The 26,708-nt window shown below is 38.9% G+C and overlaps 1 protein-coding gene across 3 annotated transcripts; it reads left to right on the top strand.

The window, feature by feature from the left end:
• The first annotated feature begins 539 nt into the window (after window positions 1-539).
• On the top strand, window positions 540-20,364 carry LOC122533759 (high-affinity choline transporter 1-like). Of its 3 annotated transcripts, none has more exons than XM_043663777.1 (14): window positions 540-974; window positions 5,905-6,052; window positions 7,450-7,668; window positions 9,594-9,701; window positions 11,557-11,785; window positions 12,174-12,402; window positions 12,774-13,011; window positions 13,706-13,812; window positions 13,959-14,062; window positions 14,169-14,299; window positions 14,546-14,823; window positions 15,108-15,758; window positions 16,259-16,454; window positions 16,984-20,364. In XM_043663777.1, exons 3-14 carry the CDS (start codon window positions 7,497-7,499, stop codon window positions 17,268-17,270), a joined length of 2,730 nt encoding a protein of 909 aa, XP_043519712.1. In that variant the 5' UTR covers window positions 540-974; window positions 5,905-6,052; window positions 7,450-7,496; the 3' UTR covers window positions 17,271-20,364. The 3 variants fall into 3 exon arrangements, with proteins under 3 accessions (XP_043519712.1, XP_043519711.1, XP_043519713.1); XM_043663776.1 differs by having other exon boundaries at window positions 7,444-7,668; XM_043663778.1 differs by having other exon boundaries at window positions 7,444-7,668; window positions 16,259-16,455; window positions 16,994-20,364.
• The last annotated feature ends 6,344 nt before the right edge of the window (window positions 20,365-26,708 follow it).

The raw sequence follows: 26,708 nt of genomic DNA, 5'->3' as shown, positions 1-26,708 counted from the left end.
CCTCATTCCACCATCTCACTCCTTTGCACAATTTCTATCCTTGTTACACTCTCTTTGTAGCCCCATCAACACCCTTTTTCTTACTCGCACTTCCGCGTATATACCTTTCAACATCTCTCTCTCTCTCTCTCTCTCCTTTTAATATTACCTCTTTCACCCTCCGCAGTAGCTATCCTTCTCCCTCTTTTTCTGATCCTGTTCTGCACGAGAAACAGAGAGCTACATACAAGCAATGAGGAAAGTAAAATTAAAGAGAGAGAGAAAGACAAACGAAAAAAAGAGAGGAGGAATGGAATAAATATCGTTAAACAGAACGAGAGGACAAAAACAGAGAGAGAAATGTTGAAAGGTACACGGGAGCGAAGAGAAACGAAAATGAGAGAGGAAGAGGGATGCTGCGAAGGGTGAAAAGAGCGAAGGGAATATCTTCCCCTCCCTCCGATCGTAGACACCCTCCCTCGTCCCCTTGCGTGGTAACAGCTTCCATCTTTCTCCCTCTCCGTCTGCGGCACGACCCCCTGGCAAGGTGGTGGTCCAGCGCGCACGGTCTATCAGCCGTACGGGATGCTGCGAATCCAGAGTACTAGATTCAGTCGTACGCTTGGCTCCCTCCTGTCGCCGCCGGTTCTGCTCGCGTACGCTCTTCTCGCGCACGATCCTCGTTAAAAGCGTCCGCGTGTCGCGGCCACGAGCCAATCTTCCACCGACCTATCCGTCACGCGTCTTCACGCCTCGTCCCTTCTACTCGTCTCACCCCCACGCGTCTCGTCAGTGTGCTTTCCACGCGTCTACGTTCTTTCTGTTCGTCGACCCCTTTCCGAACCGGCGAGCCCCTTTCGTCGTTGTTCGGCGTGAACGAAAAAGCCAGGCACCAAGCCGATCTCTGGCTCAAGGAGATCCGATTCCTACGCCAGGAAATCGAAGCGGCAGCGGCAGCAACATGGGCATTCTCACGTGAGAGGCGTGTTCCGGGGGTAAGTCGCCATAACATCTTCCTTCCTTTCGCTAGAGAAGCCAGCCCACGATTCTTCCGCGATTTGCTTCCTCTCTGAAAAGACAAGTGCAATTTCGCAGTCCGTGTCTTTCTCTCTGTTTCTGGCCAAATGTTTATCTGTTCGCTGCGTCTTTTTTTGGTGTTTCTATTTTTACGCTTTGTTTTTGGAATGGAAAAACAACGTCTTCTTTCCAACTATTCTTCCTTAAGGTTTGTTCGTAGAAAGAAAGACGGAAAATTGGAAATATTATTTATCTGTTGTATTTTTCTTACGATTTGTTTTCCGGGGAATGTAGAGAGAGAAATATTATGTCAAGTCTGATCTTTTGTCTTCTTTTCCATGGAGAAATTAGGGATATTCTTCTCCTTTGTTTTAGTTCGGAAATTTATTTTCTGAAAGAAGAAAACAAGACAGTTTTTAGAATAGGTTCTCTTTCTCTATTTTTTGATTTTTTTTGATTAAGTTTCGTAGGAGACTGCTGAAATCATCGATTACCGGAAAAAGGAAAGTATGGTAGATGTGATTCAGGGGTTAAGTGCGCTAATAAACTTGTTTTGAACGGAGGGTAGGCAGCTGTATAGGGTGACTCACCTAGAGATAATTCTCTAGGAATAAACAATAATTTGGAATAAAATCTAATCGTGAGACTATCATAAGATAAATATTATTTATTTAAAATTATTTATGCGTATGTTACATTCTATTTGTCGAAAATTAGACAAATTTATTCTCGAAATTTGTTGTCAAATTGATATTACAGTAAAAATAATAATTTGTTGATTAACAGCACTATGATTCTCAGCGTTTCGTATATTTGTAATACCTTGGACCAATTAATCATCCTGCAGTCTTTGAAAATAACTTACGAAACTTGAAATTGACTTAGAACATCTTTAATCGACTTTTCGTTTGACACTTCCATTGATACTGGTTGAAAATGATCAAACAATTTTCTTTAGAGAAACAAACAGCCGCTGTAAATGAGATGCTTCGTCGAGAAGTACAATCTCCCTTTGTTCTCGTCTTCCTCTGTCATATTTGGAATACCGTTGTAATGGAAACATATCGGACAAGTAGAATAGAATGCAGTCTGAGAACTAATTCTACTTAATGAATTAGTAATTTTGGTAAAAATGAAATTGTCTCATATTCAGTAGAAAATTTAGACAGTTCAGATTCTCCTATTGAATATTAACTCAACTCGCAACTTATTCCAATTGAAGATTTTGTCCTCTCCGCTGCTTTTTTCTTAATTATGAAAAATTGATTTCTCTCAAATATTCAAGTACAATTTTACCGATCAACTAGTCCCAATTTTTTTCTATTTTTTCATCCTTAAGAACAATAAAAATAGAAAGCAGCTATCTTACTATCAATGACCTTCATTTTATGATCTTTTCAGAGTTTATTTAAAATTCAAAGTACGTCATCTGGAGGTTATTTAAAACATTCGCAAAAATAAAATTTTCTCCTTAAACAATCGAGCAAATTGCTACATGACGATACGATAAACAATATATCTCTTTGTTTTTACCCTGCTTATTTTCTTCCTTAGTTTATCGATTGAACGCTGGTCACAATTGAGGATATTCTACGGTGAAAATGTTAAATCGAGCCAACCTATTTCTTCGGAGGAAATTTCTTCGCGGAACAGAAGAATAAACCCAGCAACTTCTTAAACTCGTTTCCTCTCCCCGGAGTCTCAGAGTCATTTAATCCTCGACTCTTGCGTTTTCCTTCCACCTCTTTTCTTTCTTTTTCTTCCATGCCTAATCCTCTCTTTTCTATATATATTTATTTTCTTTCTCTTTATCGTTCTCTCTCTCTCTCTCTCTCTTGTTTTCTTCCTTTTTTAAAAATCTCTTCAGAAACGATTCGCGGTCTACAGAGTCTCTGAAACGTCCTTTCATCCGTTCCAATTCATCCAACGCACTTTTCTACAAATTTATAACGAGCCGCGCGCGCTATTTATTCTTGTCTCTGCCCGGCAACATTTCTGGTCGTTAATTTTTTTTTCTTTCCCTCCCCTTTTCCTTCTCTCTCTCTCTCTCTTTTTATTTTTTCTTACTCACTTCGTCCTTACCACTCTCTCCTTTCGTTACACTTAATTAGTAAGCAATTTCAGTAACGAACCGGCCTTTGTCGGACAATTACTCGCGTTCCGTTTCACGCGGTATCGCGCGCCTCATCGCGTGTGTTTTCCTTTTCCGTTTATTTCCTTTTTTCTCTCATCAAATTAGTTTTCTTTTTCTTTCTTTAATCTTCCTCATATTTCGCATATCTACGTATATATATTTAGATTTATCTACAACTTGGATATTTACTGGTACTTCAATCTTCTAAAATTTCTGTTGACGAATTTAAGTGAAATCAGCCCTTTCATTCATTGTCAGACTGCGTCCGAGTCTACTGTCCGAATCTTGGTGCGTTCAAATTACTATTTTTGTTTACTTCTCCTTCCCTCCGATTTCTCTCTTTCCTCCTTAGGGTTTCTGGATACTGTAAAAATTTATTTAAAACGTGTATCAAATAAGTTTTGCACGCATATCAAATAAATATTATCATCAAATGAACATTTTCCCCAAAAGAGTATAGTAAGAGTAAAAATGAAGAAAAATCTTCGAGGAGATATATTGACGAAAAACGATTCTGTTTATGTCTGTTTCGTTTGGCTACGATGGATTATTTATACCCGCTCACCAATTGGTCAAGAGTTGGATACGCAAATTTATCGATTGTCGGTTTTAGGTGTTTACCCGATTTAATGCGATGTTTCTGATTGGGTAGAACATGCAAATACCAGGCATGCTCGTTCTAATTGGTTTCGCCAATAAATAGGGTGGAAAGGGGTGGAAAAGTATGAGGAATAACGAAAAAAGGAGAGAGAGAAAAAAAAGAAACGAATCTTAATAGTCCGTTTAATTAAACGACTGCTTAATGTTGCTTTCCTAATAGAAGCAGCTATTAAGAACTTTAATTTCACGCCAATTAACCCATCGAGCACGAAGCTGATATCACAAGAATTTAATCGTCAATTCAATTCGAGATTTATCCAGACTCTTTGCATTTGATTAAAATCAACATAAACATCGAGTTGGCTTATTAAACTTTACTAAAATTCAATATGTTTGTCAATTATCGATCGACAGATTTTATCATTTATAGATTCTAAAACACCCAATACTATTAAAATACATGACATTTATAATTATAAAATATTTTAATCTCGCAAGGAAAAAGAAAGAAGATGTAAAAAAATTCCAGAAAAATACGTTTTCAGCATTCCATTCGTAATTTCAGCGTGTTTTAGAATTTTTGAAAAGTAGAGCCTTTCGAAAATATAAGCAGTTAAGGAATGCTCGTAATTATGAGAATTTCTTCAGCATCGGTAAGAACGAAGCGGTCTCTTTTTTTCTGCTGGTTTCCGAGTGAAAAGTGTGCGTTTCTTCTTTTCATAAAAAAAAAAAGAAAAAATGTCTGCGGTTAACGAATTCGCTGTGAAGCCATCGTGAAATCGTGAAGATGCGTCCTGAACGCTCTTAAGTCTCTTATTACGATCTCCGCGAGGAAAGTCGCTGAAAAGCCTGGGATATATATATATTTTGACCCGGGAACGAACGATGGAACACGTGAAACGAGACTCTGAAGGCTGTTTTTTCTTGTAATCAGGCCGAGCTTCAGATATAATAAAAGTATTTGGTTGAACGATTTTTATAACTTCCTCTTTTATTATCGTTCCTGTGAATTTAAAGTGAAATAGTTTCTTCAATTTTAATAATAAAGAGAACAATATATAATCTCCCAGTTTTATAATAAAAAGAAATTAAAAAGAAAGCTAATGAAATCCTTGATACTGTATGTATCTTGTTTTTTGAAGAGACAAAGTTCAGTTTTTCATCTCAATTGTAAGAAAACAAATTTTCAAACATTAGTGCAGCCGCTAGTATAATCTATTTAGAAATTGTTTGTTTGGATACAATTGTTTATTTGATCAACTAACTTGTTGAAAAGAATAAACGTTCGTCGACGATCTTATGTCTGAATAATACACACGAGTATCACCATAATAGAATTTCAGTTATTTAGCGTCATATTTGATCTTACAGAAGGAACGCTCTTACAATCTCATCATTACTTTTTCCCCTTTTTACCAAGTTATTAATACGCGCACTTGACCTGACAACGCGACAAATCCTCCACAAAATCGAGCAACGAAGCTTACGTAAACAGAATCGTACAAAACAAAATAACCAGATAATTATAGAAAATTAAAGCAGCCAGCTATATCGCATCCGTGCCTTGGAAAGTGACCCTTGCAAAGAATTTTGATTTCAAGCAAAAATCTAAATTTTGGTAAATATTGGTAATTCGCAAGGACATTTTATAGCAAGAGTGCGATATTTTTACATTTTATAAGACGAAGTACACTAAAGTAGTACAGACAAAGAATTTTTAAAAGGATCACCTTTATTTTTCCACTCATAATCTCTTCTCCTTTATCCGAGTTATTTCCCGAAAAATTGTTTTTACTTTTCTTTGCACCAAACATTCTTACATACACAGACAGTCCTGAAACATTATTCAAACATGAAATACATCGAACGCACGGAAGACAATAAATTACAAAAATAGAATCAAAAAAAAAAAAAATAAAATAAAATAAAATAAAATACGCGAGATCGGAAAATGAAATCAACGGCCGAAGTGAATACTTGACACGGCGAGTGCAAAGAATTCTCGAACGTGCGATTGCACGATCGGAAATCGTTGAAAGAGCGGTCCCGGGAACGGGAACAAAAACTCGAAGAGAAACGCGTGCCACCCCTTTTGCGAACGGCGCTTTGCCCGTTCAATCGAGGCGTGCGGCGCGATTCTTTTATTTTGCCTGTTTTTCACCCCTATTTTTCAGGTGGTCTGCCAGAAACAAAAACGAATCCGGGGAAGGAGCGAAAAAACGAAAAAGCGAAAAAAAAAAGAAAGAAAGGAAAGGGGCAGCGACTCGCGAACGAATTAATAATGCCGCGCGAGAGGAGCGCGGAGGATCGGCTGAACTTTACGTGAGTAAAGCGGCGAGCCGGGTCATGACCCGACGACCCATCCATGTCCGATATCTAGGCCACACTTGAATTTTAATCCACGCTGCAATTGCCACCGCGGTCGATTAGCTCTTCCACCGTTTGCCCGACGAGTTTACCGAGCTTTAACTTTTGCTTCGAACCTGCCTGCCTGCCTGTCTGCCTAGCCTGGCTGCTTAACGCTGAAAACGATAGCCTGGTGTCCGAATTTTATTGGATAGCCCGGCACGCGATCAATACGAGGAACCGGTGCTTGGTTCAGAATGCCGAAGATTGGATAGAATGAAAATAGAAGAGGGAATTTTCAGTGGCTCACCAAAGTATTTCAACAGTTTAGTGTTCAGTTAGACGGGATATCCGTTCGAACGATAGAAAGTTCTCGTGATAAAAATTCGGCACGAGTCTTCCGAATGAAATTACCCGACTGTAAATACATTTTATTAAATTCGTTTATAATAGAATCCCAAATAATTTGTACAACTGAATTGTTCATTTTAATCCCTCTACTAATGGTTTTTCGTTCGTATAATTCCGGTTCAATTAAGTGAATTTAACCAGCCAAAATTCATTTAATCGGACATTTCCAATTGAAATTTAGCTCAAATAAAAGGAATTCTACTATGCTTAATTATCTTCTTGTCTTCGCAAATGTAAATTTGAACGGGCATTTAATCCTTTATTTCCTTACCAAGGACACTATTGAGATTGGAATGGAAACAAATTTTAGGAATTGTTTCATAATTTGCCGGCTAGCAATCTCTGTATTCCAATGGGGATTTTCTCATTAATCTTCGGCAGGTTCGTGTGGCAAATACGTGTCGATAAGTATCAAGGTTTCGACGGCCGACGATTTGTTCATTTGCAAATCGCCGAGGGAGGCTGAACCGTTTCTGTTCTACAAGGGGCCTGAATGAAAGAACAATTAGAGTATTACGATTGTTCTGCCGATACTGATCACAGACACCGGAAAATTAGTGTCGAACAGATTCCAGTCGGAATGCGTCTTTGTTACGAACGGAGGAGACAAGCTCACCCCTTCCTTTCACTCGCATGCAATTAGTATAGATGCGTTCTTGGCATCCCTTTAATTAATTACCATCCTTGTCCAAAGTGTAAACTCGAATGTAAACTCGGTAATGATAATTGCTTGGCAATTGCTCGATCACATACACACTAACGTATTCTTCTCTTCTATTTGTCATACTTTTTATTCTACTGCGAAAATTAAGACATTTATAATTTCTTCAAATACCTTTTATAGAACTTCTAGAGTAATTTACCTAATTTCTTACCTACGGTTCTTGAGTAACTTTCTCAAATAAAACTTTAGAAAATGTTACTTCAGAAAATATGTTAATTTTGAGATCATTCCGTCACAGGGGATCACGCAACAATCCCGGAAGAGAACAGAACTGAAGGTGCAACGATGGGGGTGTACGTGATAGGTTTAGCCGGCGTGATTGTGTTTTATGTGGCGGTATTGGGTGTCGGCATTTGGGCGGCTGTTGTGAAGAAGAAAAAATCCCGTCATGGCCAAGATGGTATGATATTGGCCAATCGTGGCTTGGGCCCGGTCCTCGGTATCTTCACACTAATCGGTGAGTTTTACAAATTGAACAAATCATCGTTCTTCGTGTACAGTCTAGATGATCAAAGAAACAAAACGAGGCGATTAAAAACAGAACATACATAAAGAATTCTTGACAAAATGATTGGCTGAGAGTACCGTAACGTAATTTAAATAATTCAACTATATCCACCAAGAATTCAATTAAAAATGAATCTACCTCTATAATTAGGATTATCCAAATCCATCTATCCCTTCTGAAATCCCAAGTTCATTAATCCGGCGGAGAATTGAATCCGACGTGAGAGTTCCTACTTAGGATCGTTAAACTCTGATTCTGGACTCTCTCTCTCCCTCTCTATCTCTCTTTCTCTCTCTCTCTCTCTCTATACATACCTATCGAAACTCTAAGTATTTTAATCGCAGATTAGCATTATATATACATAATACAACATAACCTCTTTCAAAATCAGAAACGTGAGATCCCTCGCTTATTACGTCGATACAAAATCCGTTTGGGGAACTCGGACATTAATCAAGCAACAATCAACGCTTCGACGAATCCCTTTCACTTCCGGAAGAATTCCTCCGAAGCCATTTCTCTCTTCTTCGCTCTGCTTCTCCTGTCCCTTGAACGCGTACGCGCAACGTTTCACGGAGCACGAGCATAGTAGGACATCCGGCGAATGTTCCCGGCTTTGTCGTCGCGTCAATCGCATTTCTCATTTATTCCTCCGGTTTATTTCCTCTTGTTCCCGTTCGTTTTCATTCCGTTCTTCTATGTCTCACTAGCTTCCCCCTTCCTCGAGTCAAGTTTGCCCTTCCCCTTCCTCGTCCCCTCTCGCCTACATCAGATTCCGTTGAATCTGTTCCACCGAGAACCGCGTTTCATTTATACATGCACATATCCAACCATACTCTATATCCGCAGTGGAAATCATTTTTGCATCCGTCCATTAGCTTAATGAACGCTACGCGGGAAAATATGCCACGGAAAATGCTCGCGCTCGGCCATAACTGTCCGTATTATGTTCTTTCTCCACCGCTCTTACCACTCCTCCTCTTTTTTACTCAACGGCTGAATGGTAAGAGCAACGACGGTTGGAGGGCGGGAGAGAGGAGAGGGGGATTTGCACGCGTTTCTGCGGTCGTCCCGATTGTTCTAGCGACGGTTCGGTCAGCCACGCCAGGATTTCGGGTCGGGGAAATTGGTTTTACACCGGCGATAGCTTTATGTATGTTTTATGGTTGAATTGATAAAGGATCGGTTGGTCCGATGATGCATGAATGGGATGAGCTCTCGATTTTGTACGAATTGAAATTTACACGTGGAAACTTGCAAATTTAATGAAATTTAATGAAACATCGCGACTAACATCATGGTTATAGGTTTATTGCACTTGTAAACTGATCGTACTGTTGCGTAGTATGTACGTCGGCAGTTCGATAAATATCGATAGATCGAGAGGTGAGTTTCGTAGTTCGATAAATATCGATAAATGAGTTACCTACCTCCTTGATATTAGATCAAGACAATTCTTGTATAGTGATTGCATAATACAGGATAAGATTAGTTTAACCTGACTGAGAATATAGCTGTAATATCGAACTTTCAATCTCGATAAACAAATATTTATATAAATAACACAGATAATAATAAACGCTTACGTTGTACTTAAGGGGAATCTTATACAGCCATTTTCAAATATTCGAAACTGGCGCGTGCGCATACGACGTCTGTTCCTAACCTTCTCCAATTTCAACAAAAATAAAAGAAACGTCATTTCCTCCTAATAGACTGTATAAGGAAACCCTGTGTACCCTATTTGTCGAGCTTTCACAGATCACCGGTCTCGCCCCCTAACATTTTCCCTCGAAAGAGCGATTTCCCGCTTAATCGAAGCTAACTAATCGAGAGAAACCGCGTTCGTTCTCTGTTTTTTTTTTCTCCCATAGCCACGTGGGTCGGCGGCGCTTACGTAAATGGGACCGCTGAATTGATGTTCACCAGAGGATTGGCCTGGTGTCAAGTGCCCTTCGGTTACAGCCTCAGTCTGCTGTTCGGTAAGCTATTCTCTGGACATTTTCTGCTGACGATACGGTGTGCATGCTGCATGTTGACTAAGAGCTCTTTTATGTAGCGATTTCTGTAAATGAACAACTATAAACCAAGAGGCACTAATCCGAAGATTGTTTTTCTAATATTCTTTATTTTTTAGCAGTCTGAAATAAACATCCTACTCTTTGGCACGAGTATTTTGTTATCCGAAATGGCATTGCCATGTGAAAGAGCTGTAACTAATGATAGGACTGACACAAGTAACTTTCCAGAATACATATCTTCCTGATTAACCTCTACCTTCATAAAATAAAATGGAAAGATAGATTGACTGAACTTTAACATTGTTCTTTTATGAAAAACAGAAAGTGTGACTAAATACGTTTGGGTATAGGATCCAGATTTGTAATCTGATACCGATAGGTATCAATGCGACATTAACCCTAACACTAGATGTAACCTTAACCCTTTAACTGCCACACGCGTCAGAGGTAATACGGCGATGAAGGGGGTGGAAGTAAATCGATGAAAGGAGACGATGAAACTGTCAAAGTCGAGGATGCCCGACCCTTGATATATTTATCTTTTCTTCTCTCCTTCAGTTTGCTCAAGGTTCTCTCTCTTTTACTTTATTTCTTATCTTCTTTCTTTTTAAATATTTTCCTTTGAACTCTGAGAATTACTAATGAGAATTAATAATGATTGCAATTTCATGAAGGTCATATTTACTCAGTAGTCATTGTTCTGCTTGATGCAAGAGGGTGATATTGATGGACAGCATGATGGAAGGAGTGGGTAAGGGTTCAGCCGATGATTCGAAGAGGGAGTTGTTTTTAGTTCGGGGTGTTCTCTGTGTTTTTAACGGTCATTAAACATTCATGGAACTTTTTTGGCATGCAATGGCTCACGGAAACTTTCACGGATATGCTGTACGTGTTATAGGTATGAAACGTTCTGAAAGTTTGATAATTTGAAATAATTTATTGAACGCAGTTTCACGCAGGAGTAAGTAAGCAGCGGTGATTAAAAAAGTTTATCAAAGTAAAAGGAAGAGGAAAATGTTTTAATGTCAGGCGCGGCGCGTGTGCGGTACGTGTAATTAGGAAGAAATTTCCCGCTCCGTGGAAAACGCGGTAAATACTTTTTTCGATGATCCCGACGAGCGGATCCAATCAGACCGACACATATAAGCTCAATTTATTTGCAGACCGACGGGTATGCGGACCACTTTATCACCAATTTTTTACGCGTTCTCCAGAGTAATGGATATCCCTTTTCGCTAACGATGTTTTCTCCAACCCCTTCTCCGCTGATACCCATACCATCACCGCAGATCCCGAATTTGATTGAACTCCAATTAATCGAGTCTATACATTTGCAACGAGGTTTGCATTTCACTTAACCGAGGCTTCTGCCTACCTAATTAAAAGTGCGAACCCATCACGCCCATCTCTCAATCATTCGCTTCCATCTCTTTCACTCTTTAAAGTCTAATTTTAATCGATTCTATCAGGACTTGCGTCAATTTAATATCGTGTTCTATTTTACCCGGGATCTTTGATTCCGACGTGTCTTTAATTTTGATGAGATCTTTAACTCTCGAGCAACTGGGTCAATTCTGACACGTCGTATATAGTCGTACATACACTTCGAGTTAATTGGAGGATTTGAAACACAAGTGGCGTATCTTGATCTTGAGATGTTCAATTTTCAAGAGACTTCTCAAATCGGATATCTGAATTCTTTCTAAGAATAATCTGAAAGAATTTCAATCGAATGTCCTGATTTTAAAGAGAAGGCAGTTAGAGGGTTAATCTTGGAATCGAGGGGATTGTTGAAATGACGGTGAAACGGTGGCAGGTGCGGTGTTATTTGTACGACCAATGAGAAAAGCGGAGCACGTGACTATGCTGGACCCTTTTCAAGAGAGATATGGCGCCGGGGTTGGAGGACTGTTGTTCCTTCCTGCTCTCTGTGGTGATTTGTTCTGGTGTGCTGCGGTGCTGAGAGCTTTGGGAAGCTCGTTGGCCGTGGTGGCTGGCGTGGATCCGGACATCAGCATTGTCGCCTCTGCGCTCTTGGCAGCCATGTGAGTGAGACCGAGTGTAAATAGTAAATTTAAAATGTCTCCTCCGGAAGAGCTATCGTGAAATATCATTATTCGTCAAAAGTTGTAGCAGTGATATATCTTATTACGAAAGTAATTTAGTATAGAATCTTAGTATATTTGCTTGATAAATGTTTTATCTTCAGATTCTCAAGTTAAATTCATTAAGTTATATAAAGTCTGACAATTTCTTTTTATTGAAAGTTTCATTTGCAATTCAATTGATCCGTAATTTAATTGAAATACACTTTGCCAGCAATGAACAAATGTCCTCATTTAATAAATCCTCCATTTTGGTAATAACGTATTTACATATTCACTGTTCTGAGAAGATGTCAATCAACAGATCAAGATGCCACGTGAATTGCAGGTATACCGTATTTGGCGGATTGTATGCCGTCGCGTGCACCGATGCGTTGCAGTTGGCGTGTATTATAATCGGTTTGGGAGTGTCCGCGCCGTTCTCTGTTCTTCATCCTGCCGTTTCTTTCGAGAAGAATCTAGCACCGCACGAATGGCTGGGTGAAATTAAGAACGAGGACCTCGGCGAGTGGGTTGATTGTATGCTGTTGTTGGTATTCGGCGGTATACCTTGGCAGGTATTGAATATTCATTGATCATTATAATACTGTACACCGTGGTGCTCAATATGCAAAGCACGCCCGCTTGAATGAAAAATTTTTTTCCGAAGCGTATACTTGACACTCGCGAATCTACATTTACGATCCAAAATGAAGGGGATAAATAGGGAAACGAATATTTAGAAAAATCTTCTAACAATTTCACCTGTGAAAATGTTAAAAGATTTTTAATTTGTATTTATTCAATCAATCGTATTATTTATTCTACGTGAATTTGTAATTGTTCAGGAAGGATCGGAAGGGGAAGATTAATAAAAGAAGAATTGATTTAGATTATCAATATTCTGTCGGTCACTGTACTAAATACGGTTTAATAAACATTTATCCAGGGTTATTTCCAAAGGATCCTAAGTATGCGAAGTACGTCAATGGCAACGGCTCTATCGATAGCCTCAATGTTCGGCTGCATGATACTCGCGTTTCCATCAGCTTTAATCGGCGTGGTGGCACGTGCCACCGATTGGTCATCCATAGAAGGATTTAACAGGAGTATAATAGCGCATGATGGGAACGCAGCGTTACCGGTTGTTCTCCGATACCTAACACCGCAGTGGGTCTCATTTGTCGGTGAGTTATATCACTGTGACTATCTAGCGTTTCATGAAACGTGACAAAATGAGAGGAATTATACTCCCGAATGCTTCGTTAAAATCGAGTTGCAATTATTATTTTCTAAACAACAATTGATCTTAAATCTTTGACTTGAAAGTAAAACCTCGTTCGTTAAAATCGAGTTGCAATTGTTATTTTCTAAACAACAATTGATCTTAAAAGATCTTTAAGCTTATTTTGACTTGAAAGTAAAAGCTCGTTCGATACGGTGAATTAGAATAGAAAAAATTCGTTTTTTTTTTTTTTTTTTTTTGCAATTAACGGACGTTTCATAGGCTGGCAAGCATTCTTTCGTAATTTTGCCGTAAATCTCGCGAAGAAAGCATTTCTGCACCTACCACCATTTGACCCTCTTTCACCCTCAAGATAAGCACACTCCCCCGTTTCAGGCACACCCTGTACATTAATCGCTTAAGAAACCGCGAAACAGGTCGAGTGTCTATAAAGAATAAAATTGAAGAACCGCATAGCCCGCGCCCGAAGACTCTGCAAATTCTTATCAACTGATTACAACGCTAAATCTTATCTGTTCCGTTCGTTGGAAAAGAAAATTCCGTCCGCCAAAGAGGAGAGAAAATTATTCTCTTTAGAAAGGAGAAGTAACAGAACCAGTCGGATAAAATTAATTTCAATAACGATTGATTGCCAGGTCTGGGTGCCATTTCTGCGGCGGTGATGTCGTCAGCAGATTCGAGTATATTGGCGAGCAGTTCCATGTTCTCCAGAAACGTCTATAGACTCACGTTAAGGCCAAAGGTAAATGTGAAAAGAAGGCTTTGGATATTTTGTCAGATGCCTTTCGTAGAAATGTTTTAAATTTAAAACAATTTCTAAAGAAAGGGGAGAAGAAGAGAGAAGCTCCAACGGGAAGTCTGAGCCCTTTTATCTTTATTCCATTGTAGGCATCCGAGAGGGAACTGAACTGGATCCTCCGGATATCTGTTGTCGTGATCACGGTACTGTCGACTGTAATAGCGCTCACTGTGGACAGCGTTTATTATCTGTCGTAAGTAGCAGCAGAAACGCTCAAATTACTTGCTTTGTTGGCTCCGCTGACTGCCGACAATTAACCAGACCAACTAATTAACCCGGTTGCATCCTTTGTTTTAAAGGTACTTGAGCTCTGATCTTGTTTACGTGGTGCTCTTCCCGCAATTGTTAACCGTGGTCCATTGGCCCTCTCTGGTCGACACTTATGGATGCCTCGCTGGCTATTTCGTCGCCGTTGTTTTACGTCTTTGTGGTAAAAAAAAAAAAAAAAAAAAATGATGGAAATTTCACTATAAAAGACACGCCATTCAGTTTCCAATTCTCCATTGAATATACTTGAAATCACAGTAAAGAAACTCGATTAAATCTTTTGCCGGAATTAATGTCATTTGATAATTGAAAAGAATCAGTTTGACAATAGAACAACTGAAAAATTGGAATCAGTTAGAGTCGACCGAAGGTGTTAACTGTTAAGATAAAATGGATATTATTGTTCCAGGTGGAGAGAAAGGATTGGGAGTGCCAGCTCTGATCGAGTATCCTTTCTACGACACGGAAACGCAGTCGCAGAAATTCCCATTCCGCACCGGCGCTATGATCGTGGCTTTATTTACCCAGCTCATCACCAGCTTCTTTACGAGAAATCTCCTCGGTAAAGGCTACTTTCCCCGATGCTGCGACGTTCTCAGCGTATACTCGCCTGGGAAATCGAAGGACCAATCCGGAGTTGTACAGAGCAGTTCCGGTGCCGCTTTAATGGACACTTCCTCTGTCAATGTGAGTCTTCTCACAGTCGTTTTTTAGTTCGAAAAAAGAACAGAAAAAAGAAAAGTGATTACCTTTCTATGTAGAGATTACATAGATTTTTCATCAAGCTTTGTTCTGTGCCTTTTAGTTTTATTATTATCTGATTGTTCGAAATTTTCTTCTCTGTCAAAATCAGATGAAAGATAAAAGCTATTGAGATTGTTTCTATCACTAAGAATTCAACGATGGTTCGCGACATTCTGTCGATTAGTGAAAGAACACGAATGATCCTAAAGCGTCATTCGTCTGGACAGAAATCCACCTCGGGAATGGACTCGTGCGATGGAATCGGGCCGGGAAGCTACGACGACGACCGTACTACTTCGAATTCAGTGGAGGACATGACTGATCGGGTAGACAGCGGGACCATAGCCGGCGATCCTTACGAGAAAGACACTACCAAAGTGAATAGCGTCGGTTCGGCCGCTCAGAAAGCGAACCAAAGCCTTCAGCACCTTCAAATCTTGAGAAACTCCATTCACACGAGCTCCATCAGCGGTAGACACACACCGACTCCCAATCAGTACGCTCCCATACAAAGCAACGAAGTATCCAAAGGCCAAATATTAGGTGTACGAAACTTACGAGGTTCTATGGGCCAGATACTCTTGTCAACCGATCGGCCAGCCATAACTCCCAGCAACGCAGGCATAGTGAACGTACCAACGAATCCCACCGTAGCCACCCCGATGACTCCAGGCCCTCATTACACCAAACCTAACGACGGGGCTCTGTTAAACGACAAGACGAGAGAGAACGAGAGGATCAGTATCGTGGACAGAGGAAACACGGAATTCCAAATTGTTCCGGATAACATGCTCACTACTATCAACGTTAAGAAGAACGTGAAGGGTGTGAAGTTGGTCGGTATGGAGGGTGGCACGCTGAGGAGACCGTCTTTGCAGGTGAGCGAGTCCGACGTCACCTCCTTGTGAGATTCAAACTCATTTTGATCGCTTTTTTTTATCACGGTGAAATCTCGTTTCATCAAACGCCTGGAAACTTCAATCGTGAGAATATAAGTGAACCCGACTCTGTGTAATAAGAAGAACCGAAGATAAAATAGTCAGCGAACGTTTCATTGTCGAAACTTTCCGGGAGTTAACTTGATGTTAAACGAGGTTCTACCAGGTATCCAAACCCTTTGGTTTTGTATTTATGAACAGAAGTTATATTGGTTTTGTTGTTGGATTAAACGGTTTTATTAAAACGAAGTTTATTTTAAGTTAGTTACCCCGGTAGCTGAATCCCCGTTCCCATTCGTCGGACGTTGAGGAAGGACGATCATTCAGTTTCGCGAAGCGTTTCCTGATTATTTTCCTGGGTTTTCATTTGGTAGCGTTTTGATTTTGCTAGATTCTGTTAGATTGTGAGGATGGTGAGGTTTGATGTGAAGCGTCTTTAGGGCACGTTTTCACCGACACCGTCGGTGGAGCTTGTCCACATCTTGGACAGAAGACAGAGCAGTAGCTCGTACGGGCCTGGATCCCTCTCTCCCGTTCCTATGGGAATAGAGGCGTGCAAGACCCACGGGACAGCGTTAGAAGGACAGAGTGGAAATGAACATTGCAGGATCAAGAGGGGCATCGTCAGGCATCACAGGTATCTATAATTGACAAATTATTCTGTTCGTCGTTCATATTTTGTTAGCGCTCATCAAATAGCGAACAGCTTCGACTTTTCTTTTATTTGCGATCATGCAAAATCTATATTGTAAATCTATATTATAAAATTAGTCGTTGTACGTGTATTAGTTGGTTGGCCATTGAATGTTTTCAAAATCTTCGAAATTTAGGCTTCGCTGTTCAGCTTTTAAGCTTCGTTGTTTAGCGAATTTTAGTATCTAACCGCTACGTAGTGTGTTTAGTGACTTAGCTTGTAGTTCAAATCCTCGACGACACGGCCTGACAATTTGTTACAAGAAGTTAAAAGTACCTTTCATGTCTGATACAAAAGAAAAAAAAAAAAAAAAATTCTCATAATATTTGCAACAGTCTGTTACTATTAAAAAATATCACAATCTACAGTCAAAATACTAGAATACTAAAAATCTCACAAAATTCCACCCTTATGAAAATTTACACGTGTTTCCTCGATTTTCGAACACCCTCTCCGATCGTACGTTCAAACGTTTGCGCAGCTTCAACGACACGGGAGACCGAGCGCTGACAACGTTGGCCAGACAGCCAACGTACCCATCGATGCCATTGCGACCCGAAGATTGCCGCATGACCCTGGTGAAGAAAGACAGGAGAACGTCGACGATCGCTCGACACGGTTCCGTGACGAACGAGAAAGAGCTAAGCGGTTGCACAACCGGGCTCGTCGTTTGCAGTCCTACATACAGCATGTACAGCTCGGCAGTGAAGAATTCCAACTACTTCGTGACCGACGACGAGGCGGTCAGCAGGTTTTAAACGCATACGTTCAAGGGAAATGATACAACAAGCTCGTGAAGTAAAACAATTGAATCACAAACTGTTCATTAATCGAGTGGTTGAAGATCTCACGGTGGTGTAAGTTAGATTTCTTTATTAGATTTTCATTAAATAGTGTATGTTTTGTAGGTTCGCTTCAAAACGTGTGGTTTTTGGAAACGGAAATTCTCAAAAATTCATCACCACTGTGAATCGCATCCGGATACGTATTTCCTTTTTTTTTTTTTAACGCTGTGTGAACACACTGGCACATTAGTATTTTTTTAATCTAACTTCATTGAGCTTGCAAGTTAGAAACGAGTAACTTGCAAACAAACAACAAACGACAAATCTTTTTTTTTTCTTCTTTTTTGTTTTATTCCCGGACACGTTTCTAACTATTCGGTAACTGCAAACTTTAATTTTAATTCGATTTTACAAGCTCGCTGCATCGTTTCCTCCGAGCACGCAACAAGGACTACGAGCCCGAACGAAAGGACAATCGAATTTCAAGCCTGATCAAGCCACAAAACCCGATCGCGTCTTCTCACGTCTCCCATTTCTTTTCTCGAATCGCCGTGCAACTCTACCACTGCCCGTCTTTTATGACATTCTTAGAAAATCACGAGTTTTTTATGGGAAGATAAAAAGAGGGGTTGCTTTCTCTAGTAGCAAGTAACCCTAAATCTCTGGATCCCGAGGCACCAACTATTAAATCCTGGTCGAAAAGATCAGTTCAATTTTGATGTAAACTCTGTCAACTGTGGTAACGAACAAGTGAGATCAAGGTGAAAAATACAATTCACGAAGATCGAGAAAACCGATGTGATTTCACTACGATTGTCAGAGTAAGATCGACGGAATTTTATCGAGGAACGTTGAACGTAGCGGTAAGGTTTTAATTAATAAACGATGAGAAAGTCGTAGTCGTTAGATAAGCGAGACACGTTTCTCTTGTAACATAATTTAGTTAATTTCCACGTGGACATTTCCACACGCGAGGTACCATTCGATTTATCGTGAACGTGTTTCGTGACAGGACCGTGCTATTGCTGTACTTAATCTACCACTCAGGAAAGTAACTTACCTTTTAACTAATTGATTTTTATCAGATTTTGTCAGACGAACGTGAAAACGGCCAAACTTTTCGATCAAGCATTTACACTGCGGACATCCCATAAAAATTTGTGAACCTTCTCGACTCGTTTTTTCTTCATTCACCCCGTTTCACGGTTCCTTTTTTACGTTCGGCTGATAAACACGAGGAACAATGAGAATCTCCGAACGCACAGTTTCGAAAGAACAAAGTAGCAAACACGATAATCCGAGAATTGCTGTGCATTCCTATCGTTTGTTTTTGTAAATCAGTGGAAGACTAAAACTGTATCTTTCTATCGAGTCGTTTATATACGTACATACATACAAGGTGACGCAGGGTTGTTTGAAGCAATAGGATATTTCTGATGACTAGAAAAATTTTCGCACGTATTTATTATGACACCGATATTATGGTAATTAACTAGATACGAAGATGTTACATTTTTTTATTATTTGGCAGCACTTTCATGTGACTTCATTGCGTACCAAATCTTTTTCTTTTGTTATTGTAAATGACGCGATTGTCTTGCAACTCGCCGAGTTCGAGTACGTGAACAACTTTTGAGAAATTTACATTTGAAGACAGATTGCTCAACTTGTGCGGTGTGATTTTGATTTTCGAAATTTTTCCCAATTCAAATAGCCTTACTGTAGAATCACTCTCTCTCGTCTTTTTCACATTATTTCTTGTTAAATTTAAAGCACGCAAAATCCTTTTGTTCTTCCGACCGGTAGAGAATTCAAGATTGAAGCTTAGCCGATATAAATAATCCTGCCTTACCCTGCTCCTCTTAAATTCAAGAACACCTCATGTGATTCACAATGCTCTCCCTACTTGGAGTCAAGTATCTAAACGAATTTGACAAAGACTTCATCCTCGACAACTTAGAGTATTTTTGGTACACGAACTTAAATAATAACCGAACGTCAATGTACAACGCGAATTAGCGAACGAAAACGAAAGGTTGAAGGAAAAAAAAAAAAAATTGTTCTCGAGAGAATACAGTTCTAGTCAACGAGCGCGTTTTCTAGTCTAGTTGAAAAATACCCCTTTTCAGACTGATTCAACCAGAGGACCCAAGTAACCCAAAAAAAAGTGATTCATTTTTGTACAAAAAAAAAAAAACACAAAAAAAAAACGCTCACGAGCGAACGTAATATTTTTTTTTTCTGCGTGACTCTGTGTAGATAGAGCGATTGATAAAGTCGAGGACCTTTGGCCAGTTCGTGTACGAAGGGCAAGGGAAGAGGGGAACCTTCGAGAAGCACGATTATGCATTTAGATAATTACGTAAGAGGTAGATAATAGACAATTTAACTGATAACACGGTGTGAATTGGTGTCACGCGGCTCCACCATTTCTGACGTCCAGTTCGAAGTGGTAAAAGAGGAGAAATATGCGAAGAGGAACGATAGCTGTGAGAGATAGAGGCAGCAGCGTGAGCTTCACTACTCGAAGCCATTTTTTTCCGTTTCCAGCGTGAGGAAAAATTTCAAGCTTTTGACGAATATCTCTCCTCGACTCTTGAATCAGATCGTTATCCTAGGAAATGAAATTTTAGATTCTTTTCAGTTTCAAAGTTAAGAAAGTCGAACGAGTGCAATTCAAATATTTCAGTTTGCTCGATTGCTAGTTGGATAGTAAGAAAAAAAAAGAACGTTATTATTTGCATTTGATTACAAATAGATAAACAGGACCGTAATATTTACAGGTTGAATCGGTGAACTTTTAAATAATTGGAAATTGGAAATTGACAATTCCAAATTTATATATTAATTAAATTTCTTTCTTAATCTTTAAATCTGTGTACGTGTGAGTATTCTGAAATTTCTATAAATTCCTGAATATTTAAGTGGTCTGAAAAATCGCCTCGTGAGGTGTACGGATCGCTAAATTTTGGAATTTTTACTTTAAGTAGACAGATTCTTAAATTTTCTCGTTTCTCTTCCACCAAAAAATCCGCGTTTCGAATTAATCGTCTGCTTCGAGGAGAAACAAAGAAAAAGCAAACGTTATTTTTCCTCTAGCCGGAAACGGGTCAGGGGTTGGGTAGGGGGAGGGGAAAGAGAGAAGTCAAGAGTTTCCGTTGCTCAACCTACTTTTTCGTACTCGTGAGGGAAGGTTAAGCTGCTGGATACAGAACGTCCAATGTATTACGTGCAAATTTATGATATTCCGACGACGAAGAATAACGATATTTTTCCACCGATTGTACGTCTAGTCTTGTAGGATAAACTGTAAACTGTAGCTGTACAATATTATATATATATATATATATATATATATATACATACACACGGAGGTTTCTCTCTATATTAACCGATGTAACGATAACGAGAATTACAGTGGTACAGAACCTCCGTTGGCTCAATACCATATGCGACAAACAAAAAGAATTCTCCGTAGAGTAAATGATTACTTAACACGCTTCCGGTCCTTTGCATGGTACCGTGTAATATCATGCTATTTTTCTGAAAAAAAAAAAAAAAAAAAAAAAAAAATGAACGACAGACACAGACTGATCCTCAGAAGTCGTAAGTCGAATTGGAAGCTTCGAGGCAGTTCGGTCGCCCGGCGCCAGTAATTGAATCGTATTTTTAAAGATGTCCGACGGCTGAGCAAGGTCGGTGGTTTTTCTCTTATTGGCAGGAAACAGATCAGATATACTGTAATTCATTACAGCTTCCTTCGTTTAATGCTCCTAATGCTTCCGCCAGTTTCTTTTTCTTCTCATTTTTTTTTTTTTTTCTTCTTCCTTTACGCGCTTCGCGATCCGACTTTCCTGGGGCCGTACTGAAATTCATCTCGAAGGAAAGGTGGCCCTCGTACGAGGGAAAAACGAAGAAAAGGAATTAACGATGGGACGGAGAGCGGATCGCCCTGATGGTGCAATAAACGCCCATGAAACGCGTAACGCAACGTAATGAAAGTCAAGAAATCGCTCGATCGTGGCGTGCAAGACCAGGCGGATTTTTGGAAAAAAAAAAAAAAGAAAAAGAAAGAAAAAGCGAAAAGAAGAAAAATCGTCGACCACCCCTGGATCCTCCTGGATGAAACGATTTTAACGATCGCCTCGAGGATCGTGGCAATTGGTAAATCGTTCAGTGAATTTAATCGATCCTTTAGACTGGACGGAATTTAACGTCGGAGGTTACGATCGAGGATCGTAATTATTAGTGTCTTTCACTCTAATAAAATTATTTTATTGTTTTTATTTCATTTCTATAACGATACACGAACATACTTCGTTTATAATATTACTAACAGACGCTTATTAAAATTTCCCGATAATATTTGGGATACTACGAAGCCACCAAGTGTCTACCTTCAAAATTCCAAATTCGTTCTCTTCAAGGATGTTTCCCTGAAATTCGGTTTAATAAATTATTATTAAATCGTTATTGAATTAAATTGAATTATTAATAAAATTCTCTGTACCTTTGAGACGTTGAATTTTTAATGATCGGGGAGAGTCTTTGAGAAATGGCAAACACGAAATCGTTCTCAATCGTCGTTGCAATTTACAATTACGATTAAATTATAATCACAACGACTGTGCAATTTACCATTGATAACTAAAAAAAGTAACATATCAAAAACACTTTTGAAATATACTTTTGCTTTCTCTGTGCAAGTAATCGAGAAGCAAGTCGGTATTAGCATCAACCGTGTTTATATGCAAATTTGCGAATTTAAGTGGATTTAAATGATGCACTTTCTGAAAAATTTGGTTGCTGTTGGCACTCGCGTTGTTTCCTACGACGACTCTCTTTCACTTGATCAATGAAATTGAGAACGGTGAGCCGATCGGTTCGTCTTGTGACGAGTTGACAATCGGTCGATGGACACGCGTGCTGTTTCTTCGCGCGATATCGCGCCGAATTTGAAGGGAAATTGTTAACAGAAGATGGGAAAATAGTAACGATGAGAAATAGTAAAGATGAGAAGAATACGGAGCGGCACGATCGAGGCAACGCACACGCACACACCGAACGTTGCACCTGTGCCGGAGAGCCGCGTGCGGCTCGATCTCGATATTGAGTACTCGACTTTAATGACAGCCACTCGTAGCGCAGGATCACTCGTCCTTGCAACCTGTCCAGGATCCTTGCCCCTCGCGTTGCGTCAGTCCGCGTGCTTCTCTCCCTGCGTGTTTGCTCATGCCCGCCGCAATTCTTCGTACCTCGCTTCGTATACCTTCCATTAATTATCATCGGAGGCTTATCATTAGCGGGGCTGCGGATTTTTATGCGTCCGCGGGAAATTGGGAGTTGCGAAAGTGCACGCAATGCGTGGCAACGTGCAACGAGATCTAAAGCAGAGGGATATAAAAACGTCCGGAGGTGAAAGAACGTCTCGCGAACAGTAGACGAAACGATTTCTTTCGTTTGCTCCTTTTCTTTCTTTGGTTTTTATCTCTTTGGCGATTTGGTTTGTGGAAATGTCCTTCTCGGATTTTTTTTTACACGCACGTTTATGGGAAATCGAGAGTTGCAGAAATGTACAGATATGATGTACGAAGAAATACCTATATAAAATACATAAAGTAGAATATGTGTTTTATTATATATATATATATATATATATATATATATATATATATATATATATATATAATGGATAAAACAAATCTTTTTAGGTTTCATCTTTTTAATCAATTAAAGAATATAGATGTTGTAGATCTTTTCTGAACGAGAGAATTTCATTTGGAAATTTGGAATTTAATTGTGAATTTTTGATAGTCTCCAAGTGTTGCTTCACTTTATTTATTAAAGACTTATTGTCAATGAATCTTTAATGTTGATTAAATATTGGTATTTCTTGAATAAGACAATTTCTGCTGGAAATCTAAAAATTTAATTTAATAAAATGATGGATTTTCGTTGCTTTCAGGATAAAGTTTGCTATTACTTGACTCTCTGTTGGCAGTTAAAGTGATTGTTTACTAAAAATTCGATACGACTTCTTATTTCAATCTGGAAATTTCTACCAACTCTTATGAGAAACTATAGTTGTCTCAATAAAAATAATTACCCCCAATATTTCTATGTTCTCTGCATCTACAATTTCTGCAATATATATTAGGCCATAAGTAATATTATACCCATAAGTAATATTTTTCAAATTTAATAAACATTACCATCTAGCAACAACAATTTAAAGGGAAGCAATTTAAATGAAATAAAATTTTATACACACACTCACAGTTCCGAAAAACGACGGTTTAATTATGGTCACGTGGGCTTTATGTTAACTTTTTAACTTCTGTCGAGCGAATTTACTAGATATTAATGAACGAAAGTGAAGCACGAACGAAAAGAAAAGAACGAGATACGAGGCACGAAGGTTTCCTGTTAACGACATTCATTTCCGTGGCATCGTACAATATTCTCTAATTACAATCTCTTTTATTCAAGATCACTCATTACGATAAACGTCGGCAGTATTCCTTGAATTTGCGTACACGTCGATACGTTTGCGTTTCGCAACTTTTTTTTTTTCTCTCTCGTTGTCGTTACCACTTAATGGACGTATTATCTCGTGTTAATCGGTCGACGATGAACGTCTGCGGACATTTCTCTCTCTCTCTCTCTCTCTCTCTCTTTCTCTCTCTGATTCAATAATCAGCTCCAGGAAAACCAGCGAACCAGTTTAATAAATAAATATTATATTCGCCGCGATAGCGACTTTCTAATCTGGTTAGATCACGATCGTAATGTTGTATTTATACAGATTTATAAACAGAAATTTCATGCGGATTACGACAGTTATCGAATCTCACGTCGTGCGATGTACTTGAAAATATCTTCTCTGTTGTTATTAGTTAATTTATTTGTTTGAAAGTGATGGTAATTAGTCTTGTAAAATTAAATGTAAATGATATCTCTAGTATTTTTCAAATTATTTAAAGCTCGAAACAATCGAATTTATTTTTAAGATCGCATTTCTGCTGATGATAGAAATTCTTAATAGTATGTTGCAGTGTAGATGTTAATTTATTCGTTTATGAAATATTGTATACGTTATTAAAAGATTTCTTGAAATTACAGTAGGAATCTGGGGGAATTTCTTCTTTTTCAGCTTTAAAACAATCAAATTTTACTCTTCTCTCTGAGCAATATCTGTTTTATATATAATTGACGAATGTTTCCGACGTGAATATTAATTTTTTTACTACCCTTTCCAATTCAAAACAGCCAGTTTTCATCTTCACTACAGTTCGATGTTTTAAAGTGACCGTTCAAACTGTCGTGGTAATAATTGAGGAGAACATTCGATTAAAAAAAATCTTTCAGAATCTGAATCACGTAGAGAATTAGCCATGGAAGATTTAGTTTTTACATAATAAATCATTCAGTTCTCTCGGCAATCCTTTTTTTATGCTTCTCGCACTGTCACAGGAATAAATTACAAAGTGGGTTAATTAAAGCCTGAATCACTGAAGATTGGCTTAATTAACATGACGCGGCGAATATAATTATTTACAAAAAAAAAAAAAAAAAGAGAAACAAGTTCTCGCGAAGTTAAATTAAATACATGTTCAACAAATAATATGATTATCCTTGATATTTGTTGATTTCAGGTGACGAGCAATACCGAGGTGCCGGGGGATCCAGCAGCGGAAGTCCTCCAGCGAGTTTGCTGGTGGTTCCTCAACCCTTGACCGTGAAACCCTCTCATCCGTCGCATCTGAACCCTCACCTGGGTGGGCCGCACTCTCATCCACCGAGAAAGTACCAGTGCAAGATGTGTCCACAGGTAAGTGATTAAAAATTTCCTCTCGAAATCCTCTGTTTCGTTCGTTTCAATCTTCCTCTTGATTGAAAAGATCTGCGTCGTTGATGTGTCGATCTTGGAAAATAACGCGGTAATTGTGACCTTAGGAAATTTAGAGAATTTTTCGGTAATTTTTTGAGAATTTGAGAGTTCAGAACTTTTCAAGGAAATTTTCTGCGTTAAATTTAGACTTGGACGCGTTCTGTTGAAAGTTTCAAACTCGGTGGATATTTTCAGCGGGTATTCTTGTAAGTTTTTGTCGAGGGCGGAAGGTTTTTTACAGTTCAAGTTTAAATTAATTCAATTGTTTTTCTTCTTTCGAAGTTCAACATTTAAAATTGAGATTGTCAATTTAATTTCTCGAATTTGAATTTCGATGTCGGACTTGTCAGTTTTAAATTTAATTGGATCTTCCCGGAGTTTGAATCTTGAGATTGGAGTTAGTAATTTTTAGATTCTTAATAAACTTTGTCAACTATTAATACGACCGACAAAAGGAAACTGATTCGCTAAATCGACGATTTTATCCTTGAAATTTTTGGCGTTTAAACTCCGTCTTACGGTCAAATTCTTAGCACACGAGTGAAATTACTTTCACAACTTCCAACAGATCCTTGCTAAAGCACGGTCCTTCGAATGCCGATAGATCTAGTACTTCTCCTAACGATCTTAGCTCTCGCGGTAAAACGACTTTCAAAGAAAACAACTCTCCAAGCTGCTCAAAACACGTTTCTCCGTTTCCATTCCAATTACTTTCGATTTATAATCAGACGTCAACCGGCGGAATAACAGTTGCTCAATCCTACCTAGAGAACAATTCTAAAAAAAAAAAAAAAAAAATAAAAAATAAAAAAAGAGAAGAAGAAACTAAGCAGAAAAATCAGCAGTAGAGTCGTAGGAGTGCAATTAAACTGAACTTCTTTCTTTTTTCTTTCTTTTTTTTTTCGAAGCCGATAATGGGTCGTTTTATGGCGTTTCAACCCTTTAACGGTGTCCCCTTAGGCCTCGTGCGCACGGTAGCGGCTGATTTTTACCGCAGGTACACTCGTGAAGCCGCGATTCAACAAAGCAACAAGGGTTATTCGACTCTCGCCACTGTTGTAAAACACCGGCCATTCAGCTGGCAACCACTTTTTCCTCTGCACTCGGTGCAATACACCATGGAAACACGGGGGAGAAGCACCGTCTCTAGCCTTCCTCCTTTCTAATTTCCCCTCTTTCCTCTGTCTGCTGTCCCAGTGTAATCTTCGTCCAATATTCTTTCTTGTCTCTTTTCTTTCTCTTCTCTTGCCTTAATCGCAATTTCTGTTCTTTTAAATAAGAAGGGACATTTAAAGTTCTTAAGCTGGGAGATGTTTGTTTTTTTTTTTTTTTTTTTTAATTATTTTAGAGACAGGAAATACAAAGTTTTCGTTTCGTTTCGTTTAGTTAATGAAAAATGAATTGGTTTCAAGAGATGTTCTTGTAGGAATGAAGAACTTATTAAGGATCGATCATTCGTTGTAGTTCGGTTTCTTGAAACTTCACAACTTGGTGAATTTTCAAACTTGTTTTTCTCAGAA

Source organism: Frieseomelitta varia, unplaced genomic scaffold (assembly GCF_011392965.1).
Source record: "Frieseomelitta varia isolate USP_RPSP 00005682 unplaced genomic scaffold, Fvar_1.2 scaffold_552, whole genome shotgun sequence".
In the NCBI taxonomy this organism is placed as follows: Eukaryota; Metazoa; Arthropoda; class Insecta; order Hymenoptera; family Apidae; genus Frieseomelitta; species Frieseomelitta varia.
Note: the sequence above shows the minus strand (reverse complement) of the source record. Positions and strands in the feature narration are given on the sequence as shown.

Bases quoted from the DNA above. Each gene is read 5' to 3' on its own strand.
- LOC122533759 (XM_043663777.1), top strand. From the start codon at position 7,497: ATGGGGGTGTACGTGATAGGTTTAGCCGGCGTGATTGTGTTTTATGTG. The intron at 12,403-12,773 runs GTATTGAATATT...ACATTTATCCAG, and splicing joins TCGGCGGTATACCTTGGCAG to GGTTATTTCCAAAGGATCCT. The intron at 15,759-16,258 runs GTGAGCGAGTCC...AAGCGTCTTTAG, and splicing joins TGAGGAGACCGTCTTTGCAG to GGCACGTTTTCACCGACACC.